The 27,817-nt window shown below is 40.7% G+C and overlaps 1 protein-coding gene across 5 annotated transcripts in view; it reads left to right on the forward strand.

The window, feature by feature from the left end:
* The window catches only part of TTC13 (tetratricopeptide repeat domain 13), a 68,916-nt gene that overhangs the window by 8,270 nt on the left and 32,829 nt on the right, over nt 1-27,817 (forward strand). For 2 of the 5 annotated variants that reach the window (XM_081038845.1, XM_081038846.1), the window contains exons 2-8: nt 5,962-6,056; nt 8,470-8,545; nt 11,707-11,777; nt 20,248-20,313; nt 21,783-21,875; nt 24,686-24,802; nt 25,746-25,856. In XM_081038845.1, coding sequence (XP_080894971.1) covers nt 5,962-6,056; nt 8,470-8,545; nt 11,707-11,777; nt 20,248-20,313; nt 21,783-21,875; nt 24,686-24,802; nt 25,746-25,856 — 629 coding nt within the window. The remainder of the gene's footprint in view (nt 1-5,961; nt 6,057-8,469; nt 8,546-11,706; nt 11,778-20,247; nt 20,314-21,782; nt 21,876-24,685; nt 24,803-25,745; nt 25,857-27,817) is intronic. The other 3 variants (XM_081038849.1, XM_081038848.1, XM_081038847.1) reach the window with 2 other exon arrangements.

Here is a 27,817-nt window from a genome sequence, read left to right on the forward strand (position 1 = left end):
GGAAAAGGTAAATGACCAAGTTGATTCTCCCTCTGCCTCTTAAATATCTTGTCCCCACCAGGTCAGCTCTTTCCTTCCATTAAACTTCAGATTCCTGAGCTTTCTCAGACACCGTACCAACATTCCCTGCTTAGTCATCCCCGTGAGATAACGGTTACAGGCTCATATGGGCGGCCCTCGTCTCCGTCTGGAAAGTCCCAGCTCTGTGCAAGACTGCTTCCAGTGCAGCACCTCACAAGCTCTTGACTGAATCCCAAAGGTAGCTCTTCCCTCTGAAACCGTTCTTCCTCTTAAACTTCCGTTTCAGTTAATGGCACCAGTTGTCTCCTAGCTGCACAAACCAGGTACCGGTACCTTTTCCCTCTTCCCAGGCCTTGTTTTTCTCAAAGCCCTGTCTTTTTTACTTCATGTATCTTTTTAGGCTGTGAACATCCGTTTCAACCGAGTGGCCTCTGCCTTCGTTTGGACGTTTCCCACTTTTTAATTGGCCACGGCCTCCCACCAGGACTCCCTGTCCTTCTCACACAGCTGTCTGTGCTCTTTCCTCCTGTGTAAGCCTTCTGTGGCTTCTTAGTATTAAATAAGAAAGGGAATAGATGATACATGGACTGGATACTAGAGAAACATGAAGAGGAAGTAAAGGAAATCAGAAGGATTATACAGAACCAACCCAGAATAAATGAATTAGAAACAGAGCAACAATAGAATTGATACAGAGATCCAAGAATTGGTTCTTGCAGAAGATTAAACAGACAAACCTGGGAAGGCTGTCGCGTGAGCAGAGCAAATGTACATCATTTGACGGGATGTGTGCAATGGAGGCCATTACAAGGAAGACAAAATTAGAAATCTCTGCTAACAAGGTTAAAAATAGGAAGCAATAAAGAAATGTCCAGGAAGATGATGTAGCAGAAAAAGATGAGATGTTGTAATGTGCTTTGAGAATATTTCTGCACCATTAAATTTTACTTGTATGACCTAAGCAAGGAAGAAAACAGGCTTTTCCTAATTCCATGGAAATTACACCATTTAAATAGAGTTTGTTGGGTTGTTGTTGTAAAATAACTGAAACCATAGTGAGTTAAATATTTGTATGTTGAAGAACAGATTTAACTTTCTGTTCCAGACAGCGCTAATTACTACTGTACTAAGCTATGTCTCTATGGCACACCTTCCCAAACCCGTGAGAAACACTGATGCCATCATCTAATACAGCTGGGGGGAAAGAAGCTAGAACATAGTTACAAAAATCCTAAGTAAAATACTGAAGCCAGCAAACAACTAAAAGAATAATCTGCCTTGATCAATTAGCTTATTCTAGAACCATAAAAATGGTTCAACTTCTAAAAAAATGGAATTAATCACCTTAGTAAGTCAAAGGAGAAAAATCATGTGATTATCTTAAAGAAACACCCCCAGCATTTGATAAAGCCAGCTTTCCTGATTTGAAATTTTTGTAAAACAAAGGCGACCCCTGGGGGTTTGTAAATGTTAAATGAACCCCCTGGGGGTTTGTAAATGTTAAATGAAAAGGTTATCATCCGAAGCTGTGGAAATCCCAGGTCATTAAAGGAAATATGAATGTCAGGAGTAAGCCTGAGTGCCTTTTATCACTAGTATCATCGAGCACCTTTTTGGAGGTTTGATCCAGTACAGTAAGATGCTAAATGAGTATAAATATTAAAAAGACCTGGATATGATTCCATTTGGCGATACAGTTATTCACTGAATAAATGGAGACATTGACAGCTGCTACAGAGCTCATTGAGCCAGTTAAGACGAACTAGCCAGTTAAGACAAAGATTTACAGGGCTCTGTTCTTCAGCCTGCACCACTCCCTGTCAGCCTCCACGGACCTTCCTGCAGATTTCCACTCACTCGTTCGTGACTCGTTGGTGGCACAGGCTCCAGAGCCAGACGGCCTGGGCCCAAATCCACCTCACTGCTTGGCTGGAGTGAGTGAGGCTTTGGCAAATTCCTTAGTCTGTCCGCCTCATTTTCCTTGTCTTTAAAATGGGGATTGGAAGGGTGTGCAAACATGGTCATGATTAGTGGATGCTGTTTTTCAGGCCCAGAAGCTTCACCAAGCAGGGCACTTCTCCCCTCGATGCTCAGAGGTGGCTGTGATTTTGCATGTGTGTGTGACTGGTTCCTGTTGGTTTCCCCACTGAGCCATACTCTCTATACAAGGATGGGCCATTTCCGGTTTCAACAAACATTGAGGGTAGGCCAGTGCCTGGGACGTAGTAGATTCTCCGCAGAGTGTATTCAGGCATGATCACCGGTTGTTAAAAATCACAACTAACCGGAGTGTGTAAATTCTGCGTGGGTTAATGAAAGACTTGAATAAGTAATTAAATTTTATAAAGAAGTCAAGTATTCCTGCCCTCTTTAATCTACAATTTTAATACATTTCCAACAAAAGTCACAGGGGGATTTTTATCTTTAGGAATCTTAACAACGTGACTGAAGTTTATCTGAAGGAAAAACGTTTATCCAAATGTACAAGAAGTTTTTGAGAAGAAAATTGATGAGGTTTTGCTTTACATTGAGATGTATGTGTTTATTGTAAGACTACAATAATCGAAACTGTGTGACACCAAAGTCAGAACAAACATCACTGTGATTAGAAACTCTAGAAACAACAACATGCATAATTATTGTAGAGAAGTGAAATTTTATTTATAATACATCAAAAGTTACATATAATGTCACCAAGTTTAACTACTGTAGCAGGATTAACGATGTGGGAAAGTGTTGCATTAAGTTGTTAAGCTGAAAGAGCACGATACAAAACAATTCAGTGCGGTACAATCTAATGATAAAAGTAGCAAACACGTTTTGAGCACCTTATTTGTGCCAGAAACAGTACCACTTACTTTACTTATGTTTCCTTATTTAAATCTCACAACCACTCCTGTGAAGTAGATGCTCTTCTTGACCCTGTTTTACAAATAAACTTAAGATTGAGAAGGCTAAATCAGTGGCCGAGAGCTAGTAAGTAGTGGCAGAGAGAAGGAATTCAGAACGTCTCTCTGATTTCAGAATTGTCACTCGGAAGTAGACACCAAAATTTTCACAATGGTTCTCAAAGCAACATCGTATCCTAAATGGCTTTTATTTATATTTTGTGATTTTTCTGATTTTCTACAATGAACATGAATTATTACTATAATCTTTTAGAAGTAAGTGTCCATGTAGAGATTGGACAGTCATCTGTCAGAGCTTTTCAGAAGATGAATAAATGTAAATCTCAAAGATTCCTTTTTAAAAAAAATCCATAAAGTCCCCAGTGCCTATAATGTGTTGTGAAGGTGGCATTCAAATTGATAATTTAATAAGTGGTGCTGGAATAACCAGCAAACCATTTGGAAAATAATTAGAAATTCTCTCTCTCTTCTGCCAAAATAGATTCAGATGACTTAAAAATAAGTAAAGGATATAAGCAATTTACAAAAGAAGAGATGCAAATGGCCAATAAACCACAAGTTTTATTAGTACTATTTTCAGATTGGGAAAAATAAGAGCAGCGGTCCTTTGAGTGGCGGGAAATAGACAGTCTCGGACATTGCTGGTGGGAATGGAATCGTCAGTACATACTGGGAGGGAAATGGAGCAGCATATATAACAGGTCTTAAATATGGTTTATACATTAGCCTCCGCAATTATATCTGTTAGAGTTTAGTTTAATTGCCTAAGTTGGTAAATTTGCAAAAATATTGGTCAAGGATGCTTACTGAAACACATATCGTAAGGAAAAAAGAAAGGCCATCCCAATTACCCATTGGTTGGAATGGGGGTAAGTTCCATGCAGGGGAATGCTGTACAGCCATTTAAAATTATATAGGTATTTATTGAAACAAATGAATTCCACAAAGTAGGATTGCTGGACTAGAATTAGGCAGGGTGTATGCAGTGCTTAACATGTGATAGGTTCTCCAACATTAGCTTTTGTAAAAGGTCAGAGAAGCAGGTTATAAATTGATGTACTTCCAAAATGTCTTTCATCAAGTCATTATCCTTTGACTACAGATCTGCTGACTTCCATTACTGTTTCTTCCTTCCTGTCGGTCTCAGCCTTTCTCTTGAGTCCAGGACTTTCCCAGTCTGACTTCTCACCTTCCAGCCACACTTTTTCTTTTCAGCACCATCCTCCAGCTGGGGTTGCCACTCACTGTCCCTCTGCCTTGTCTTGCCTTTGTAACGTGGAGTAGCCGTTCCCTCTTGTAGGCCAGTCAGCCCATCCATTCGTTCAAACCCTGCTTCTGCCTTGTGACATTTAACATTCCAGCTTCCGTAACCGCTCACCCCTCAGGGCTCCCATGATAGGTCATGTCCTGATTCCTGTTGTTCCTTAACAACATATGCACGTGAGAATTTAGCTCAGTTGGTTCACGTGGTTCCTTGAGCGTAATTTCTTGCCGTTTAATGACTGCTGAATTAGAGTGAATCTTTTAGAATAATTTATTGAGGCAAAATTCACATAATAGAAAATTAACTTTTTAAGTGAACAATTCATTACATTCAATATTGTACAATCACCCTAAACGTTCCTATCACCCCAAAGTAGACCCCCATGCCTATTAAGCACTTCCTCCGTATTTTCTCCTTCAAACACCAGGGAGCATTCTGTTTCTGGATTTGCCCGTTCTGGACATTTCCTATACGTCGGATTGGACAACGTGTGACCTTTGTGTCTGACTTCTTTCACTTTTTGTTTGGAGGTGTCTGCTTCGTTCTCTCTTAAGGCTGAACAATATTCCAATGTGTGTACTACAATTTATGTATATCTGTTGATGGACATTTGGGTTCCTCCATTTGCCTCCATCGTCAGTGCTGCTGTGACCACATGGTCACGCTGTTGTTCGCGTCCCCGTTTTCAGTTCTTTGGGGGTGTATCCCTAAGAATGGAATGGTGGGATCATATAGTAATTCTGTGTCGAACTTTTCAAGAAACTGCCAAACTGTTTTCCAGTGTTCACACCATTTTACATTCCCACCAGCAACACACAAGAGTTCCAATTTCTGTACCTCCTTGCCAACTCTCGTGATTTTCCATTTCCAAAAAAGTTACAGCAATCCGACTGAGTACGAAGTGGTTTGGTTTGCAATCCCTGGTTAGTAGTGATGTAGAACTTCTTTTCATGTACACAGTGGCTTTTTTTTTCACACTCTGATTTTTTTCACACTCTGCTTTCTCACAGTGGTTGTTTTTATATTTCCTTTGGAAAATTGCCTGCTCAAGTCCTTTGCCCATTTTTTAATTGGCTTGTCTTTTTCTTGTTGAATTTTTGGAGTTATTTATATATTACGGATTGTAGGCCCTTAGTGCATACCTTTTTTTAAAAATTTATTGGGGTGACAATTGTTAGTAAAATTACATAGATTTCAGGTGTACAATTTTGTATTACATCATCTATAAATCCCATTGTGTGTTCACCACCCAGAGTCAGTTCTCCTTCCATCACCATATATTTGATCCCCCTTACCCTCATCTCCCTCCCCCCACCGCCCTTACCTTTTAACATTAGGTCCCCCTGGGTTGGCTTTGCTGTCCCTTTGGGATTTTCTTTTAACCTGTGGTAAATGCTGCAGATAGGAGGAGTCTAATGAAAGGATCTTACCAACTAAACCAATTCCATGTGTGCTGTGAGACTAGTGTTAGACTAGTATTATTTTTGCCCTGTTGCCTTTAGATAAGTTGCAATCTACCTTAACCTCATTTCTCTATCCGGGAAGTCTAACTGCTTTGACTGTTTCCAGAATGGTTGTGAGGACAGTCGCTCATGGGTGTACACAATACAGGAAACTAAAACATTGCACAGTTGTAAAGGTGGGAGATGAGATGCCCTTTTGTCCTTATTTTGATTTTGTGGATTCTTAACATTCCAATGCATACTTAAGCACATAAGAGCCATCAGTTGAAGGTGAGGAGAATAACAAGGCATGTTTGCTTTTCAGAGTCCTCCTTCTTGAACTTCCATGACTCGGACTGCGAGCCCAGAGGATCTCCACCCTGTGACTCTCTGCTTTCCCTCAACACCGAGAAGATCGTGGTACGCATCTGCTGTCCATGCCTTCTGTGTGTGACCTTCTGTGCTGGGAAGGTGATACTAGTTCCAAAAGGTGGAGGTCACCTCTGTTTATCACCTGGGAGTCAAGCCCCGCGGTTCTACGTGCATGATAAACACAGGTCATCTGGTACTTGGTCACATTGAATTATTGTGACTTATGAATTGGATGGTAGATCATTCTGGGCCCCGGAACATTTCATGTTTAAATTCTAAGGGATAAAGGAGGATCGTAGGGGAGTCTTATTTCTAGAAGCCTTGTGTACTTGAAAGTATGGTATACGAGGAGTGATCAAAAAATATGGTGAATATTTAAATAAAATTTATTACAGTAAAAGACACATTGCCATTAATCCCTCTCAAAATACTCCACCCTCTTGTTTTGAACACACTTATCTCATTGTTCTTGCCACTTTCTGAAGCAGTTCTGGAAGTCCTCTTTCATGAGTGTCTAATTCATCCTCCATCATGACAACACTCCGTGTCACATATCGCTTCTGATATATATGGCAATCTGTGTCAAATAAAACCATTACAGTGTGCCCTCCTCCACCTTAGTCACTGGATCTGGTACCTTGTGACTTCTGGCTTTTACCCAAGGTCAAAATGTTTTATTTCTAATGTAATCAAAACAGTTTTAAACTAGATACATTCTCCAGTATGCTCTTGATGGTGCCTGGTACATGATTTCTGCTTTTAATGGGATTTCACGTCTCTTCTCTTCCTGTATCTTTCTGCACAAAGCCTTAGAAAATGGTAGCCTCTCACTGAGTACTGGATGAAATAATAAGACTTTTTAAGTATTAAAAGAATTATTTATAAACTCCTTGTCCTGGCTGTGAGGAATTTATGAAGCAGAAGATCCTTTTGCATCTGTGTCCTTGTCTTCAGTCAGCTGACAAAGAGGAAGGACTCATGTCTGATCACACAGTGCTATGGAGCTGTCACGTGTTGTCAAATGTGCCGCTTCTGAAGGAGCCTTACGAGGTTCCGGTGTGTGGAAGCTCCCAGCCAGAGAGCAAAACGAGGGAGCGGGTTGAGCTTTTGCCTGGTTAGCCAGGTGTCCCCGGAGGAAGTAGTGTCAAACCTTCCAACAGTAGAATTCTCACATGCCGCCCAGAGTCCTGAAGTGAAGTGAGAACTGTGACTCTTGAGCTGGCATGCCCTCTGACCTGTATGTTTTTACCTGTGTTTTAACCAGAGGTAGCTTATTCTTGAGCTGTCTTATAGGCAAAGCACATACCACTCCGTGTGCATCATGAGTATCCAATGGTGCTCCCTGGCTGATGGCTAAGTAGCAGACCCATCAGAACAGTGCCCGTTGTGCTCGCTTCGGCAGCACATACACTAAGAAGAGTGTCCCACGTGAAATTACCTGGCTGTTGTCTCTGCCTATAGGCATCTGGGATATGGATTTAAAACAAGAGGAATTCAATGAAGTTCTAATCCTGTAGTTTTGCCAACAGTGCCAGACTATCTTAGCTTTCCTATGTCTCTGTGTGTGTACGAGTGTTAATTCCATCTTGGGTGAATCTGGTGTGCAGGTCCTGTGTTAATGTGGATCCTGCAGGCTCAGTGTATCACAGCTCGGCGTCGGCAGCCTAGCCTTCTGGGAAGTAGCAGCTGTTCCTTTACCTGACACGACTTGTCTCCAAAACACGGTGGAGCCGTGATTTTGTACGGTGGACAAGCCTGCCTGTGAAGTCATTCCAGCTACTAAGCTAACGTGTATGGATTATGTTTCCCTATTCCCACTGCAGTCTTAGCTCTCCTGCCAGATGTGCGTGTGTGTCTGCATGGTTTCTTCATGAGCGAATCTGCTGCATTTTACAGATGCTCGTGTTACCCTTGCTGTGCTTTACTCGACAGACTGTCTTGTTTCTTGGCCAGATTTTGTTGGTCCTTTTATGGTGTCATGTCCATACAACTTATAGCAAATATTTCTAAAATATTTTTAAGATTTAAAAAGCAAATCGATAATTATTTCACAATGAAAAATTTAATTTTAAAATATCTGAACAATTAAAAAAAAGATTTAAAAAGCAGTATTCTGTTAGCAAGCCACATTGAAGAAGTGACTGTGATCTTTGCAACATAAGTGAGGTCATTAAGTTGTCCGTGACAATGTGGAAGGCTTTGAAGCTGCCGGCCAGATTAATCCCTGTGGAGGTAAAAAGATATGTTCTTGGGAAGGGAACCCTGAGTGACAGGGAGAGGAAGCAAGTCAGTTACACACAAGCACTGCCCTTGAATATGTCCTTGATGTAACTTCAAGTGAATATTTTCTTGCTTCCGTAGAAATCAAATGTAACTTTAGTTTTTCAAATTACAGGTTATCATTATGTTTTCTCTTCATTTGTGATAAGCAAAAATATATGTTTGTCTTGTTTTATTTCAGAGCCAGGCCAAGTCCATTGCTGAACAGAAGAGATTCCCGTTTGCTACTGAAAATGACAGCACAAATGAAGAGTTAGGTGAGACTGGAGCCAGGGGACATCCCTGCAGTATTTGTCTTGAATTATGATTAGACGCAGAGTGGGTTGGCAGGACTGTGAGGTAGAGAGAGCGCAGAGACCAGCTTGGCTACAGTGAGGGCCCGTGGATTATATGTATGTCACAGATCAAAGGTATGGATGGAAAGTTCAGGAAGGACTGTTTCATCTGTGTGTTTCTATGGACATGAGTAATTCGGTAATGAGTTCTTATGAGCTGTTACTCACTAAAAGGTTATTTGTGTGCTGTCATCAACGATGAGCAATATAGAAGTGGAAGCCGAAAAGAAGCACCCTTTAATTTGCTATGTAATAAAATAGCTAGATTTAGGTTACTTTTACTCCTGTGGATAATCGGTTACGGTGGGGTCTAAGAACGTGGCTGTAGAAAAGTTGAATTCGTCCAGATCTGCAAATGTGTCGTGCAGTTTGGCTTGTTCCTGGCATGTTTTAAAACAGGCTGGTTCCGCCGTCCATGCCTGACATGCTTTGGGTACGTCTCCTCCTTTCTTGGTCAGTTCACACTTGAAGGGGTGGAAACGAAAATGAATACAGGACTGAACAGTGCAGCTGGACAGACTTCATGTGGGCACATGCTTCCGTTTGGGGCCGGGTAGCCAAGCACATGCAGGAAAGCATTTCTGTCTGATTTACATGTAATCATTTTATCCTTTCTGTGGCCATATGCATTTTATATTAAGAGTGAGCGCTTCTGGAATTGGTGCTTTTTCTCTGTTAGTGTGGATAATTGAGAGCTGAGTATTTTGAAAGTATTAATGACTTTTTGGTGATATTCTTTGAGCAGGCTTTGAGAATTAACTGCCTGTTAAAACAGATTTGGTCTTTTCTGAAGTCCTTAGATTCTGTTCAGCCTCGTATTCATTTATTTGAGAATAAGTAATGGCTCGTTCTGTGTTGCAGGAATAACCCTTGCAGAGCCTGGGGTAGCACAAGCTGCCTGCCTTAGGGCCTTTGGACCACAGTATTTGTGTTCTTGGGAAAAAAAAACAGTGCCAGGAGATGTGGAATTGCTGGTTAGTAAGGGTTTCTGTGAGAATTCCAGCCATGCCCGTTGTTTTCTTTGTCTTTGGACTCCACAACAAATTGTAGTTCCTAACAGTTATTTATATTTGTGCAAGATTTAGATTATTCTTTTTAATGGATACTTTTGGGTTTTTCTCCAAACATGTTTACTTTTAGATGGAAAGGTTTGAGAACTGCATTTGGTTTTATTTGAGTGGAACTGAACACCTAGCCGTGGACAACAGTTTGAACATGTTGCTAAGTACAATATCTATCCCCTAAAACTGGACTTGTTTTTGTGGGTCACTTATTCATTGTTCATCCAACAGATATTTACTGATTATGGGAAGATAGATAGGAAATGCAAAAAGTTTAGCTCTGCAAGGAATCTAAGAACATTTCTACAGGCTTGTGAAGCAAGACACAGAGAGTAATGAGAAGTGCTGAGGTCCCGTGATCACACGGCCAGTGAGTGGCAGAGCCAGAATCCCAGCCCAGACCTGGGCTTTCCAGGATATCATCACCTTCCTGTGTTCAGAACCGTACAAGTTTATGTTTCAGTGCCTGTGTATGTAATCATCGAGGGGTTCGGCCCCTTCCACAGCAGTTGTGGCTCAGCCTCCCTGTATCTCAGGGCAGCCCGCTGGGGGAGGGTGGGGACTGAAGCCCGGCAGCAGGCAGAGGACTCACTGCATGTTGTCTTTGCACAGCTGTGTAACTGCTCTGTGCTTCATTTCCGTGCCTGCACATGGGGGTAATAAGCGTACCTTCCTCACTGCAGTTAAGGAGTAAATGAATTCCTATGGAGAAATGCTTACGATAGTGCCTGGCACGTGTAAAATACAATACACTCACTGGTTATTGTTTGCTGTTTTTACTACTAATACGTTTCGCCCCCACCAAAGACGTCTCTGATTTTCTCGTTGTTTGATACAACTATCTGAATAGTATCTATTCTTATTGTTCTGAATATGAGTTTGATCTTGATATATCTTTTCAAAGAAATAAGGATAAAAATAACCCTCTTTTTATTTTGAAGAATTCCCCCCCAAAAGTGCTTGTATTATTATGATGCTCAGTGTTTTTGAACTTTACTTTTCTCAGGTTGGTTATAAAGATACTAAATCTCTTTCTGCATTTAATGTTTCTACTGCACTTAATTTTATTGCTACTTTTAACTGTCAGGAAATTTAAGCTCTCAATGACAGTAAAAGTGTTAGTTGCCCATCTTCTTGAACATCCATTAGATCCTAGAGTTAGAGCGTTGCAGTGCAGCTTGTTTACAAAGCAATGTGATCAAACTAGTATTATATTGAATGAAGAATATGTTTTATCAGGTATATTAGGGCATTTAGGGAGTTGGGCAAATATAGATGGAAGTGTAATCTGGAAGATTAAAATTGATTGTTCTTTTGAATAGATGAAAAAGTTTAGTCAAAATATTGTCATGTTTGAAGAGATTGCCAGGTCTCTAATTTCAAAATACCACTTACCTCAATGATTGGATCAAGAACTATTCATTCACCTTTAGTGTATATTTTGAGTAGTATTTTGACTATATTTTTAATACAAGAGGTAGAAAAAAGACTACCAATGAGTTGCAGTGGTGTGAATTATCTACAGTTAAGCATTATATTAATATATATTAATTTGAGCCTCTGTTTTTGTTCTCACTAGGTAATTGGCAGTAAATTCAGCACCCCCAGGAATCGAGATTTGTGATGCTATTTGGGTATTTGTCATAACTTTACAGTAAAATCACGTTGCCATGTTATGTGGATATTATTCAGGCTTATTACTAGCTCTTGATACATAGATGGAAACATCATAAAGGTTATTTAGTACTGATGAGAGTGATGGGCTTAGAAAAAGATAATTACTTCTTCTAGGCAGATGTTTTATAGATGGCTTTAATAATTTAAATCTACATAGAACTAGAAGACTGATTAGCAAGTGCAGAGTGGTAGAAGAATTTAATTACGTCTTATTAACTTCTAGGTTTTCTTTAACTGCTTCTAGTCCTTGGAGCTGCCTTTTAAGATTCAGTAAGAATTTAGTTATTGATTCTAATCCGAGACCCTTTATTCTTTCCTTTAACATTTTTGTATTTTGCTTCCTAGCCATCGCTTATGTGCTGATTGGCAGTGGACTCTATGATGAAGCAATAAGACATTTTTCAACAATGCTGCAGGTAAATTTTCTCCTTAATCATGTAACCTCAAGTTTATAGTCATGACAAAAATATGAACTTATGCATAACTTAAGTGCTGCAATAAAATATCTTTATAAAGATTCTATAAGAAAGTAGAGTAAATCAGCCCTGACTGAGCACTTTCTTGGTGCAGGCCTTGTAACACACCCTCGTTTATCTTTGCAGTATTACTGTAAACGAGGAAATGAGATCTAAGGAGCTCAAGCGATTTGCTTATAGTCTCCCCATCATCAGGTGGCAGACGTGAGGTTCAAATGCAAGCTCACAAAAGACAATTATTAGCTTCAGTTTACTTTCCTCTCTACCACGATATCTCCCGAGATATGGGCCCTGGAAATTCTCGGCATTCCAGATGTTTACTTTTTACGCAGACATTAATTTCCATGGTTAACTGAAGTTCCACTCATGGATTTGTTTTTCGCCTTGAAGTATAATTATGAGACTCTTCAGTGGAAGTATTGGGCCTTTATCGATTGATAGCTGCATTAAAATCTGGTTAATATAAAATGCTTATCTCCATGGGTGAGAGTTGCCGAGGAGACCCTGACTGCAGCCTAACATTGTTGGCCTTATATCTGCTGTCGTTATTTAACTGGATTTTTGTAGCTACTTGGCCTTTGTCGATGGTGTGTCTGTCCAGTGAAGGAAACACAGGCTTTAGGATTAGAGCTGCCTGAGTTCTAATCCACTCCGCTGCTTCCTCCTGGCTTATGGGGTGATAATAACTAGCTCCAAAAGCATCCTTGTGATGTTTAGATGAAACATCCTCCAAAGTCCGTCGTACCCAGCGCCTGGCGTGTAGTAAGTGCTCAGTAAGTTTAGCAGCTCACCGCCCCTCTGGCCTGTGTGTCATAGCTTATCTTCATTTCGAACTGTTAATTGGAAATTTTTCCTGTGTTTCGTTTTCTTTTTTTAAACATAGCTTTAGTTATGTTGATAATTCTGTCTTTGTTCTCAAAAATTGCTGAGGTGGTCCTACTTCTTACTTAGGTCCTCAGACCCAGGCAGCTGGGTCTATGTGTTGGGAGGTTTCACGGAACAATGTTCTCTGGTGGGGTTTAAAGTACAAAAGGGTAGATTATAAATAGTGTTTAAAATCACCTTTCTGTTTAGCATTGCAATATTAAAAAAGGTAAGCAAGCACTTTTACAGTTAATCCTGGTTTGAAAGGGAGGTTTTGATACCTTCATAGGAGCAAATGACAATTAGCTATGGTGACCAACAGCAGAAGACTCTGCGAGCTTCCACATGTATTACCAGTTCATTCAACTTTTTGAAAAATATGATTGCTATTGTAATTGAAGGCAATATCACAATGTTAAAGAAAAAACTTTAAATAGTAAAAAGTTTCCTAATTCTGCTGCTCTTCCATCATTCGTTTTTTATGACCTTTTCAAAGGATGCATTTGTGTTTTGTAATCTAAATATTTTGTGTTACTTTTTTGTATAATCTGTACTATTTTGTATTGCTTTTCCACTTAATTTTATACTGTATTTCTCTACAATCTTATGATTGTAGTAGCTGTATAATATGTCCCGTGTTGTCCATTTATTGTTGTAAAACATATTTCTCTTGCAGTTGTGTTCAGAAATTAGATCAGAGTTTCTCTCTTTGTGCCAAAAAAAGGTATTAATATATTGAAATTTGATATAGCACTTTCATCAACCTGTGATACAATGGGTTGCTTTCAACTGGGAAATTTTTCCTTGAGAATGTGTAGATTATAAGGTTGGAGTGCTTCTCTGGTGATTCAGGCAATTGACAGGGCAGGAGTGGGGGCTGGGAGCGGCAGCGATAAGATCAGACACTGCTGGCCCACAGAAGAAAGAGCTGAGTGGTCACTCAATACATTTTGACGTGGAGCCAGAGTGCCTTGGGCTCTCCCGCTGGCGCTTTTCTTGGTGGTTTCTTTCTTCTTACCTTTTGTTTCGATGCTTCCCAGCTTTTCTATGTCATGACACACGTCGCAGATCCTGTATGCGTGGCACACTAGAGTAAACAGAAGCAAATATGAAGGTGTTAGGGTAGAGCTTGGTGAATATTCATCACATTGTCCTTATGTGATATAAAGACAAAATGCAAAGATTTATCATTAAATGCCAATCTTTTCAAATATTTTAATAAGAAACTTGATCCTGCTTTTCTAGGCTAAACTTTTTGTGTGTTGGGCTTTCTGTTTGAAGGTGATGCACACAATTCCTAGTTAAGAGTTTTTCGTTTCCTTCAAGTTCTTGACAGCCGGTGTCATCAAGAAACTGTACAAATAGGTGGAAGCAAGTATGCAAAGAATAGTTGTTGCTTCTTCTCCAGATGACTCCAAGTCCTTTTCTCACTGTGAATCAGAACTTGCATAAATCAGTCTCCTTAAATTGTATTTTAAAAGTACGACTGTTCTCTAACTGCTCTTCCTTTTTTTTTATTGGCAAATACACTGATAGTCTTTCTTGGAGTAATGAAATTGGTTTTTATCCCAACATTACCTTGTCATGCCTGGTATTCAGAACAGCGGTGAAGTGTTCTTTCCAGCGTGCTTGGATGACGCTGTTCAAGTCAGGCCTGAACTAAGTATCGCAGGAGAATCATTGTCAACGCATGCTGTAGATGTCCACCTGTTCCTTGCGGGACCTTCACTGGTGCCAGAACTCCATTTTTAAGCCAATAAATGGCCTTTAACAAATCTGCAGTAACAACTGTTCACACACAAACTTTTCGGGTTGAGTTCATTAACTCCAGACAGCGTTTTCTTGGACAGCCCGTGAACTCCAGTATGAAGTGGCAGAGAATGGAATCTGATTCCATTAATAGAAAGCTGAGAACAAATGGAACCACAGGGGCTTCGATTTTATTGGAGTCACCATTTTTATAAGATCGTTTAATGTGAAGTTTGGATCTATGCATGAGGGCTAATTGAATTCCAGAAGGAGCTTTTGATGTAAAGTTTTTGTACCTTCCTGCTGTCTTAGGTGCACAATCATGGAACAAACTTATAAGATTGTTCCTTAATCTTTGTTGTTTCAAAGTGTTCGTTTGAATATTTATCCAAAAATGGTTTGTTTGGTGCGTCTATAAAGGAAAAAATGTTCTTGGAGCATCAGGGTTTCATATGAACACAGTTTCAAAGCTGAATAGATCTGTTAGTCTTCCTAGAAAACGCTTGCTTTTAAAGGCTTATGAAAGTGAGTAATCTCTACATTGATGCCCTTATGCCACTTCCACACGTGTCAGCACGTTGATGATAGTGTTCTTGAAAAGTGGAACCGTTTCCTGATTTCTGTGCTTCTTTAGTCCCCTTGCAGGGCTGGGAAGCATAAGTGCTGAGCCGTCTTCATGAGGCAGTTGGCAAATTGCTTAATTGTGTGACCTTGAGCTTACCTGATTCTGATCTGATTCTGGTGGAACTGAATTCATGAAAGAATGTCGTGTCTTATTTTTCATTACCAGACAACATTTAAACATTCCTCTGCATGTGATTTTTCAAACATCCTTAATGAAATTACATATGTGTGTCTGCCACTTAGGCAAAGCTCAGTCCTTACTGCATTGCTGTGGAGTGACTTTCTGTTCGCTTTGGTTCACTGACTTTTGAGTTTTAATAAAAAAGCCAGCTTTGTGGAGGAAAAAGAAATATTTGTAAAATTTTAAGTCACTATAATATAATGAGAATAATAAATTATACCTTTATTAGTAATTATACCTTTTAAAAAAATCAGGTTTTTGAGTTGAGACATCTAAGTGGACGTCAGTGCAATAAAGGAGCTTATCTTACTCTGCCATGACTTTGCATTCGCATAAAGTAAGTAATATTGGCAGATGGAAATGGTAGTTTCCATGTAATTCATTTAAAATTCTGAAAACTTTATAAAATACAAATATTATACTTTTATATTCAAAAATACTTTGAAAAATTGATTTTCTGAGCCCAGTTAGGCTGTAGAAATAAATACTAGTTTTTATTTGAAAAAAAATAATTTGTTATGACATTTCATAAAGAAAAACTTTGACTTACTATTAACATCTAAAGCCAATGATTGATAAAATAATAAAGCTGTATCAATAAAAAAACTGATAAAGCTATTATTTAATTTAGGAACCCTGTAACAATGATAACAACCACAGTAGTTACAGATCCTTCCATACTGTTGGAAAAAAAATTCTAGACTAGACTGTTGAAAAAAAAATTCTAGAATATGCATTGAATAGAGCCATTCAATTTACTCTTTTTAGAATTTTTCTGAAAAATGTAAAATCCCAAGAGGCAAAAGAATGATGCCTGAATTCAGGAAGTTGCCAGTGTTTAGATATTTCAACTATTTCAGACTTTTGAATGGCTGTATTTTAAAGGATCAAAAATTTTTATAGCCATAAAAATGTAACAGCTGTGATTGGTGGGGCCCACTGGAAGCCATTCTCCATGGTTTAGCTGTCTTATGGCTTTGCCTTACTGAACCCCACGTCTGGCTTTTTTCTTCCATCGGCTGCACCCAGTTGTCACTAGCCATGTCATCCTGTTGGCTTCCCCATGGGAAGAACAGGCCAGGCTGAGCTGACTTGGATCTGCTAACCTTTACTATTCCTTAAGGTTTTCTAGCTGCACATTTGGCCAGCGTTTGTTGCTAATAATAACTGCTATGTATTAAGACTTATCATGTGCCAGGTACTGTGCTAGATGTCACAAACCCAAACATGAAAAGACATACCCTTGAGGATATGGTATTCCAGTGGGGTGACAAACATGCAAATGCAAAATAATGATGTAGTAAGAGAATTAATCTAATGAAATTATATCCACTTGGATGTCTGAAAGACATCTTTGACTCAAAGGTATCAAACCGACCACATGTGCGCCCTCGATCCGTCCACATGCCACCTCCCACAACTAAAAAGAACCCCTGGTCGTATCCCAGAGTCGCCCAGCTCAGTGAATGGCCCCCCCGGGGTCACATGAGTCCACATACTCCACACACCCAGTTCTATGTATAGACCTCCTAAGGATCTCCTGTGTCCATCTGCTTCTCCTGGTTCTGTTCAAACCACAGCCGAGCCAACCATCTGCCAATGACTGATGGGGCCGTAATATCCCCACACACGCACGCACGTACCCCTGTGCACGTGCGCGCACACACACAGCATATATATACGTGCACTTCAAACACACACATAGTTTGCTGTTGCTTTTAGGTTAAAGGTAAAAATCCTTAAGAGGGTTTCTACCTACCTCTCCAGCCTCATTGTGGGACACATGCCATGTTCCCTGTCTCCCTCGGGGCCTTGGCACACTTGGCTCTCTGCCTGGCCCAGCAGCCACTCTGGGATTCCCCGCCCCTGTAGGTCTCAGGTACCTCTTCCAATAGGAAGCACTTCCCAACCTCGTCTAGGTCTTCATGCGTTTTCTGAAAGCACCATTTACTCTCTAGCATTTATTGAAGATGTAACTACATTATAGTTTGGTTCTTTGGCTCTGCTCCAAGAAAGTAAGACTCTTTCTCCTTCTGTGTTGGTTTTTGCTTACGGTGGTATTTTTGGCACATGGAACCAGACATGGCTGAGAGCATGCCATGAGTAAATATTTGTTGAATGAATGACTAACGTCCATATGACATTTAGTAGGAACGAAGGAGAAAGAGCATATTTATTTTCCAGGGGAGGTTGTGAGGGGTCAGAGGAGCTGGAGCGTTTGAGCTGAGACTGAAGAGCTTTCATGGGCACAGAGGCAGTGGGTGTGCATTTCAGGAGGGAGGGCAGCATTTCACATGCCCTGAGCTCTGGGGACGTGTTGCATGTAGGGAACTGTCCAGAGTGCTGAGTCTAGAGTAGCAGTCCGTAGTGGGGGAGTGGACGAGACAGGGCTGGACAGGAAGGCAGGAAAAGGATCTGCAGTTTTTGCAAAGGCATTTAGATGTTACCTCATTATTTTTCAAATTGCGAGTTGCTACCCTTTAGTAGGGCCTGAAATTAACTGGCGAGTCAAAACTAGCACTGTTTTAAAAATGAAACACATTAGACTAGAAAAATGTTACATTACAGCATGTTTGGTAAGGCTACATATGACTTAGTGGCACTTTTGTTTCTGATACGTGTGTGTATGTGTGTATGTTATGTATGTATGTATGTGTATACTGGGTTGCGATGTAAAAAGTATTATTATAGGTTAGAGCAGAAATGCGTTTGAATGTCTCTGTTGTAGATATTGGGGAGCCAGTGAACAATTTCAGCCAGAGGAGTGACAGACTTTAGTGTTCGACAGGTGACCTTAGTGTGAGTCTGGAGTTGAGATGGAAAGACACAGGAAAATGTGACAACTGCTGCAGTGGCCTACGTGAGAGAGGAAGGTGGCAGTAGGGTAGTGCGATGCCTGGGGAAGGACAGGCACCAGATTTACCAGGAGGTGAAACTGCCAGGACTTCATGTGTAGATACGTTGGTTGGGGAGATGGGGGTGACTGGAGTGGCTGGATGTGTGGAGATGACAGTCATGTCAGTGGACTAGCTATTTAAATACACCTTTTCCTGATTCACGTAATGATCACCTGACATAACACTTTTCTCGGTTTCAGGATAAAAGCTTCTTGGATAGTATCTTTTGAGATGTTATAAATCTGAGAGTGGGTATTCCTCTGCCTGGAGAATGTCGTCCTGGGATAAGCTGTGTGGGCTCTCTGCACCCTGCCCAGCCTGGCCGAGGTGCTGTTCTGTTCAGTGTCCCATCTTCTGGCCAGGGTTGTTGCTATGGAAAACAGGAAAACAGCCTGACTTGCATTCCTCAGTGGGTGACTGTTTTTCCTGCTCCCCCTCTCCGCCTATACCTGCGTCCCTCTCCTGCCTTCCTTTTAGCAGGAAGGATATTAAATGTTTCAAGTGTTAACCTCTGAGTGGCAGGATGAGAGGGTGCCCTCTCCTTTCTTTTTGTGATTTTCTTCATTTTCTAAATTTATAAGACCAATAAAATTTTTGACCAATAAAATTTTTTATTTGTAATAAAATTTTCTGTTTTCTATATTCCTTGAAACTGTTAGTATTTGGAGAGCTTTCTTCTGTGCACACTGCCCTACACGATCATATATCCGTGTTACTTGTAGGTGCCATTCCTTCGGAGTTCTGCACTTACACTTTTTTTTCCACTTAGCAAATAGCATGCCAGTTACATATAAGTTATAAATCACAAATATAGAACTACAGGGGAGCCAGGGAGCTGACCTAAATGAGCAAAGTACGTTGATATGTGGTGGATGGGCTTGTGGTAAACTAACGAATACACACCCTTCATCTGAAGAGGCAGCCAGGACTTAGTGCTAGTTATTTCTTTATTTCTTGTCATGTGAGAATACCAAAACGTGGGTCTATCTTCGTTGGATTTTCGAAGAGAAGCTAGAAACCTGTAATTGTTTACTTGAATTTCCCCAATTTTCCACACACTGTGAGGCCAGTCTGCTAGCTGGCAGTGAGGGAGCAAGTGGTCACTTGATGTACCTCCTTCAGTTTAAAGTAGCTTTTTTCCCCCCCATGCATGGCATCTTCTCCCACTTGCTCATCCTTAAAGTTGATGTGTCTTTTTTTCCCAATACTGGCAAACACCCTCTCTCAGATTTGAACTGAATCATAGATTAGCCTATAAGATGCCTCCTCTGGTACAGTTCTGACAAATTCTTTAGCCATGTCAAGAGTTTCACCCAGGGCCTTGTAGCCAGAGGCTGTTTACTCCTTTCCTCGATGTTCAGGGAAGGATCCAGAGATGAGGTCAAAACTGCAGAGGCTAAGTGGAGTCGGGAGGCGTTTCACTCAGTGAGTGGGGCAGCTCAGACCTCTGACCTGGGTGCAGGGCCTGGCGGGGGCAGCAGGCACTGCCCTTGGTCCTGAAGGTTTTGTGTCTGGTCCAGCGGAGAGGAGGTTGCAGAAAGGGTCTGGTTTTTATTCTGACCCATTAGTATAAGGACTGTGTTACCCCCCGGCAGACTGTGGAGCCGACTTGTGTCTTCATTTTTCAATGTGCTGGCACTGAGGGGTCCTTTCCTGCTCAGATTATGTCATGAGTGTATGAAAGGAGACAAAGTAGGAAGAGACGTTACCACCCAGTCCTTTGCTTATATCTGTTTACTTCTCTGAGCCTCTACTGTCTCTGTAAGACATGCTTGCTGGTGCTGCCAGTCATAGAGTTGTCCAGGGGATTACATTTTAAATGAGATGACTGTGTGAAACAAACTAGGAAGAGATCAGTATGGTTCTCCCTATTTTAGTATATATGTATTTTTAATGCAAAACTCTTACTGCATGTCTCATGCAAATGAGCTTTAAGATCACAGACTTTCCTGGTTGGGGACTGAATATGGACTTACGAGTGTGGTAGCATAAAGTAGAGCTGTCACTTATGGCATTAACATGCTTTAAGCAGAAACTGATTTTTATTTTGTTTTTGTTTATAGTTTTTGACGTGTTTCTGTTTTGGTCTGACTAGGAGGAGCCTGATCTGGTTAGTGCAATTTATGGCCGAGGGATAGCCTATGGAAAGAAGGGCCTTCATGTGAGTATGGAATAGTGACGCTTGCCGTAGTGCCTACCTGACCTGACGCAGACGAGGTCTGATGGAACTACTCACTGTCCGTTCAGCTCCGATGGAACACGCAGTGTGTCGTTCCACTTCACAAATGAGCAAAGGTCCATAGAGGGTTTTCACAGGATCAAATGGCCAGGAAGCAGGGCCTGGGAAGCTGTACCCAGGGCTTCTGAAGTCAGTTTGGCCATGCTTTCTGGTCCACAAGGACAGCCTTTGCCAGCCTAAACTTTACCTCATGATGAACTGGACATAGATCAAGAAAAGCATGAGACCCTGACTGAGTCCCTAAGAAACGTTCCTTAGTAGAAGTGGAGACAAGGCACCAGTTATCCAGCGGGACTCAGAGTTTGAGTTCCGTTCACGATGCTTCAAGGGTGAATAGAAGAACAAAGGTTTTTTTGTAAAATTTATTTTTATTTGTTATCATATATTATACTTCCCCCAGATAGGTGTATCTCTGGAGTCTTATTCCCCTTTTTTCTCTGAGGAATGCAGGAAGAGGGTTATAAGAAGTCTGTTTTGCTCAACAGAGGCACCATGGTATAAAAATAAAGTCTTTCCTAAGATTATATAGTAAATAAGGAAATGGTCTAAGATTCAGATCTCCACATTTTCAGTCTAGAACATTCTACATAAACTTTTTCTGTTGTCTTATTGTATATTAAGGGAGGAACATCACTTTTGTATCTTTGCCAATTAAAAAAATTGTACTAATTGGGTGCTGGCCTATTGGAGAAATTTTATGTAATATTTGTATACTTCTGAGACATAGACGACTGAGAATGAACTCAGGTTTGGGAATGGTGGGGGTGCTTAGGAAGGTAGCAGGGCATCAATAAATGACCAAATTGCCCTAGTGGAAGCCAAAGATAAGCAACGTCTTCCTAACTCTCATCTGTTTTAATTTTATATCTTGACATGAAATTTGCTTGTATCTTTAATGCATTTTTAATATAAAAATAATATGCTCATATTTTAATGTAAAAATAACTTGCAAATTTTAAAGAGAACTTACGTAGACTTTTTATAGTGGAGGTGTGTGGGCTCAGGGCTTTGACTGACACTGACTTGGCCCCTCCTGTACCCATGTTGCCGCCAGTCAGCGTCATTTTGCATGCTGGTATCCACATTCTCATCCCTTGCAATTCGTTGATTCAGAGTTTAAATCGGGTAAATGTAGAAACTATCCTGCCCTCTGTGGAGCGAGCTATAGGTAGTCAGGCCCAGCATGCTGGTGCTGGGTTGGGAGAGTTGAGTGAGTTAAACAAGGGTAACGTAACTTATTTAACTTGGCAGACCTGTCGTCAGAAGCTAAATTCATATTTATTGCTAAATAAGTAGTTATATCGTTACTAAATTATGAGTTATTTCAGAAAATCTATTCAAGCCGGTTCTGAGTAACAGTGGATCTCATACTAAGCTAATGCCTTTTCAAGGACATTAAGAATGCTGAGCTCGCTCTGTTTGAACTGAGCCGAGTAATTTCCCTGGAACCAGACCGTCCAGAGGTGTTTGAGCAGCGAGCAGAAGTGAGTGCGGTTTTCTTTCTCCCTCTGTCCTTATTGGATTAGTTGAATCTCAGACTTTTTTCCCTGTTATTACTTGTAAATTTTAAAGCTCCCTTATACCTATTGTATTTTCTTCCTCAGTACTTAATGCTTTTAAAAATGGTTGAAATTACTAGAAAACTATGGGCCAACTGATACTTCTGATTTAACATATAATACTAATACTTAGCATTAGAATATGTATTATGATGTGTACTATCAGTGTTCATTGAAAAATATATCACACATGACATTTTTTGTATATATACATACTTTAGCAAGACTTAATATGACAGTGTGGTCAAAACGAAATGAATAGCCTTTAGAAGTAGGTGTGTGTGTGTGTGTGTGTGTGTGTATGTGTGTGTGTGTGTGTACGTGTGTGTTTATATAAAATATTCATAAAACATACCCATCTGCATAGAGACACAGATCAGGTAAGGCTGACTATAACCAGACCTTGAAGAAACTTCTAACTTGAGCTGGAGACAGATCAATAACTGGTGAGAATTCCACGGATTCTAGGTAATTCTTGTGAGAGGAGACACTAAGAGGAGGTGCTTCTCCAGGAAAGGCGTGGCCTGCCGGAAAGGCGTGGCCTGCCGGAAAGGCGTGGTCTGCCGGAAAGGCGTGGCCTGCCGGAAAGGCGTGGCCTGCCGGAAAGGCGTGGCCTGCCGGAAAGGCGTGGTCTGCCGGGAAGGCGTGGCCTGCCGGAAAGGCGTGGTCTGCCCGAGTTCCCAGCGTGCTTGGCCAGGGTGTTGCGGTGTCCGCAGAGGCCTCACTGAGTAGGTGACAGGAGAGCCCATCAGATCCCACGTCCGTCCGGGGGGACAAGGTCGTTCGGAAGGGTGTTCAGATCAGAGAAAAGAATGTGTGCAAAGGCACTCCTTTTAATGTTTTTAAAGGAAAACATTACTATTTTCATAAAATAATAGTAAGCTATCCAGGTTTCCTGCTGTATTTATTTTACTACACATTTAGCCATGTTAAACGCTTTAGAGTTTATGTTAATGTGTTTAACCTGAATAAAACTTAACTTTTCACCATCTGATCTGGTGGGATTTCATAGTTGAACTAAAGGGGAAAAATTACTTCTTTTTCCTCTTTTGGGAGAGAAAACTTAGCAAGCAAAGGAAACATTAAGTGTTTTAGTAATTTAAAACTATTTGTGATGTTTTGTTATTAAAATTATAGGGTCTCAAATTATATAGTTCAGTTTCTGAAAGTGAATTTTATGTTTTATTGGGGATTTGGCTTTCTCAATAAAATTCTTCCTCAATTCATAGTATTACAATTCATGACCTCTGGTCTGTGTCGGACGGTAACTCATTACTGCAGAGGAGCCTGGCTGGCGCTTCATGAGAGCATTTGGTGGCTAATTTGCCATCATCTGCGGGGCGAGGGGGTGGGGCGAGGCTTTTTCTCTCTGTTATTCTGATGTTATGTTAAAATGTTATGATAAAGCATGAATTTAATTTCTAAGTTTTCTTAGAAAAATGACTTAGTAGGCAGATTTTAAAATTTTGTATGTCTAATAAAAAGCTTATTGTGTATCCAAAATGATATTGGTAATTAGAAAAGTAATTTTCATTTATCTTAAAAATACATAGTAATATTCCCCTTTTCCAACGTTATTGGGCAATAATGCCCCTACATAGTGATTTTTCCAGCTAAATTATAGCATACCATTTATATATGTCAGAAATTATTCTATGAGAAATCTTTCACTTTCATACTTTCCGAAATAGTCTATATTTAATGAACATAATTACACATTCTTAGTTACTCAGGTCATTTTTCTGTGTATTGATGACTGTGCTGGGCTGTCATAATTCAGTTACGTACCTAGCGGTTAATAAACTAGGTGGGGATGTTTTTCCTTCCAAAACATAACCCCAACCACTATGCTTTTGAATTCTCAGGCATCCTTTCGTTTCTTTCCTCTTTCTGTACCATTCTTGCTACTGGTGATGTGCCTGCTGAATTCTCTCTTGCTGGTTTTAAGTTCCTGCAGAGTAGGAACCAGGTAGTAAAACTTGACAAAAAAAAGATCTATGTCATAAGAACAAAATAAACCCTGACTTAAGGACATTTGTTCAGGATAAAATGCTTGAGCTTGGTTGCATGAATGCTGATACCCATGTTGGATTTCCTTATGTCTTTTTGGTATGCCTTTGTATTCTGAACTGTCTTCTATATTGTCATGTTGCCTGAACATAACTGATGCTGGATCAAAAGAGCTCTCCAAGCAGGCTTACAGATGTTTTTTCGCCTACTTTGCAGATCATGACTGAAGAGTTAAGACTTGTTAGCACACAGGGCTTACAAAACATCTGGAATCTTAGAAATTGTCATTTAGCACTTACTACCTCAGAGGACATAGCTGAAGGTCATGGAGGACACTATCTGTGTTGAACAGTTTCTCTATTTTAATTGTTCAAAGGTTTTTTTTAAGACTGATTTTGACATGCCAAATTTTGATCTGAAAGAGAAATTATAGGTTGAGAAACAAAAGGTCACATTTCAGGAAAAGCCACATGTGTGATAACCCAGAACGTGAAACAATCACAAGGCAATTGCTGCAGTCATGTACTTCATCAGCCTCCCATGGCTGGATGGACTAGTGGTCCCTCATCTTGAACCTCACTGCTTAGTACGTGGGGTCTAGTCTGCTGAGAGGGTCACACTGAGAGTGGAGAATGTTGAAGTATAATTGAAAAGTCAAAAACATTGGCAGGTTTAAGGTTGATAATTGGAAGTGTTCTTCCCTAATTACATTTTTGGGTTTATAGATTCTGTCCCCTCTGGGACGAATTAATGAAGCAGTGAATGACCTCACTAAAGCTATCCAACTTCAGCCCTCAGCACGGCTGTACAGACACCGGGGGACCCTGTACTTCATATCAGAGGTGAGTAACTTTTGCCTTGAAACATTTCCTTTTGTGATGATAAAGATTTCGGTTTCCCTTCTACTTCAGAAAGCTACTGTAGATTTGGGTTTGGGGCTGTGTAGTAATATGTTTGTGATACAAGACAGTTATAAGAGCATTTTCTTTAGCTGAAGGTGAAGCCATACAGAAATAATAAGTAGCAAGAACACATTTTTTTGTTGGCAATAACTAATTCTGGACTAGGGGGAAGAAAGAAAGAGAGAGAAACAAGAAATTTGGCTCACAGGTATTGCTTCAGCCTTTCCTGGAGATGTCAGCATAGGGAAGCAGATATGCCTGTTATTAATGTGATTGTTGAACTTAGAGGTACAATTTATGTTCTTTCGGGTACCACAACCCAAGAACCATCACCTGAACTGATACGGCTTCCGAGACTATATGTAGCTTCTGTAAGGGACCCAAATCTGAGAAGATTATCTCTTATCGGCATAGTGATATTTATGATTGCCACAATTATTTTTGGATTTATAGTAATTTTCATAACAGTTTTCTAGTGCACAAGAAAATTATTTTAAAAATCTCAGCATAATACATTTTAGGGTTGATCTATGCATGATTATTTTAGAAGTATTCAGTATAATGTTAGTACCAGAAAATAATTTTTAAAGTTTCTCTAACAGATTATGACTTTAATAGCATTTAAAATGGTATTCTTTTTATAATTGAAACAGTATGCTTAAATTAAACCTTTGTGAATTTGTCCCATCAATTTCCTAAGAAAATCAACTATTTCAACAAACAGTATAAGCATTCAACTTATATTTATGGTCATGAAATGTTTCCTTTAAAGCCAAAAAGGGCACAGAATGAATTGGGATTTTTTTCTTACCAATCAAAAATAGGAAATGTCCAAATATCTAATGAATACTACTTTATTTTTTTTCCACTCTCCTTTTTGTAGGACTATGCAACAGCCCATGAAGACTTTCAGCAGTCCTTAGAGCTGAACAAAAACCAGCCTATAGCTATGCTATACAAAGGTTTAACTTTCTTTCACAGAGGACTTTTGAAGGTGAAAGTGTTGTGCAGTATGTGTACTGTAGAATGATTCTGTTTTTATTTTGCGGGTGGGAAGAATTTAGTAGAATTTAGTTCGTTGTGTTTTAAAGTGATATCTAGTATATCTAATTAGTTTATTTCAGAAGGTAGTTTGAATCAACGTGTTTATTGAGCTCCTACAATTGGGAAGTACTTGGAGGAGAGTCCACAAGGGGAGAGGATAAAATGTTAGTAAGAGGGAGAAATAATGCTTTACACTTACAAAAGATACAATTTTTTCCACATATAATTTATCCTATGGTAAATACACTAACGAAAGTAACATAAGCTATGTACTAAACAAAGAAAAAGAAACAAAGTGCTTTAGAAACAGAGATAAGAAAGATTCATTTAAACTACGGAGTTAGAGAAAGTTCCACAGAACAGGTGGACTTCGTCCTGGGCCTTGCAGGCAGAGTGGGATTAGGTTGGGGAAGAAAGGCACTGCAGGCAGAGAGGAAAGCATGGGTGATGACAGACGTGGACATACAGCCCGTGGGTGGGACAGGAAGTCGGCGTGAGGGTGAGAGAGACGGGCTGGGTCGGTGGTGGAGGGGAGGGTCTAACATGCCTACAGCACAATGCTGAGCATTTCACTTTAATTTGTAGGCCCAGGGAGCTCTAAAATCTAGATCTGGGGAGAAATATATGGTTCAGACCAAATCTGTCATTTAGGAAGTGGGCTCTGACATGACAGTGGCCAAGGAGATTAGGGACAGAGGGACTGACGAGGAGGCTTGGCTGGCACCCCAGGTCAGAGGTCATGAGATGCCCTGGGCTCCTCCGGAGGCAGTGGAAGCAGGTGGGGGCCATCTCTGAGGTGCATCCATCACACATTGTCCCCTGAGGACTGCTGTGGGGGGCAGTGAGGGACATGGGAAGGCGTGATCTTAGCTGACTCCACATGTAGGAGAAGTGTCACCTCCAGGCTGTCCCTTCTTCCTGCCCTGGGTTCTGCAGTCTCTGAGCACATGGTGAGAACGCTGTGCAGCATTCTTATGTTCTGCCAGGAGTGGGCAGGCCGGAGCCAGGGCTGAGAGCAGAGCTCTGGGTCCCTCACCTTGGCCCTCCGTGCCCGAGGCCTGGCCCACACACAGTCAGTGCTCCTAGGGCAGGATGCATCAGAACTGCCCAACTGAAGGCCTGCAGGCCTGCGAGCCCAACACGGCCAGTCTAGACAGGTGGAAAACACATCCTTCTGACTCAGACGTCAGGAGAGCTTCGCAGGGAAGGTTGCAAGCTGTGGCGAATTTCCGTAGCATGTGGCAGGGGAGGGTGCACTGGAAGAGAGAACAGCATTTTATTGTTGGAAAGAGCCCTGAGGGTTCACACACACACACACACACACACACACTCACACACACACACGGGTGGGGTACCTTTAAAAAGGCCACATGTAAACCTCAGTGTGACGGACACAGCCTGTCACATAGTAGCTGCTCACTAAGCATTAGTGGAATGAACGGATTTCAGGAAGAAAGCTTTGCATTTGGACGCGGAGGTCTCGCTCTGAGTCCTATTAACTACCTGGGCAAGTTACCTAAACTCTTCCAGCCTCTCCTTCCGCATCTGTCAAGTAGAGACGATTCTACTCTCTGCCTCTTGAAGCGATTGTGAGGATAAAATAAAATAACGTATGAGAAGTACTTTATAAGGTATAAACATGAATCAGGTATTAATTATTATGGATTATTTTACATGTGAAAATTTAATCTACATTTTATAGACTCTGAAAAACTTAACTCCCATCCATTAAAAATCAAACCAAAAATAAGCTTGTAGACTTTACTCCATACACCTTGTACCTTTTTCGCAAGTGTGTGGAAGGCAGTCGTGACCAGGTCCGTCCCTTCGGGCTGAGTCACAGCCACAGGTGGCTGTTCAGAATGCACTGGGAGCAGCTGCCAGACGGGCCTCCAGGAATTCTGCCCCTGC

This window comes from Rhinolophus hipposideros (genome assembly GCF_964194185.1).
Source record: "Rhinolophus hipposideros genome assembly, chromosome: 26".
In the NCBI taxonomy this organism is placed as follows: domain Eukaryota; kingdom Metazoa; phylum Chordata; class Mammalia; order Chiroptera; family Rhinolophidae; genus Rhinolophus; species Rhinolophus hipposideros.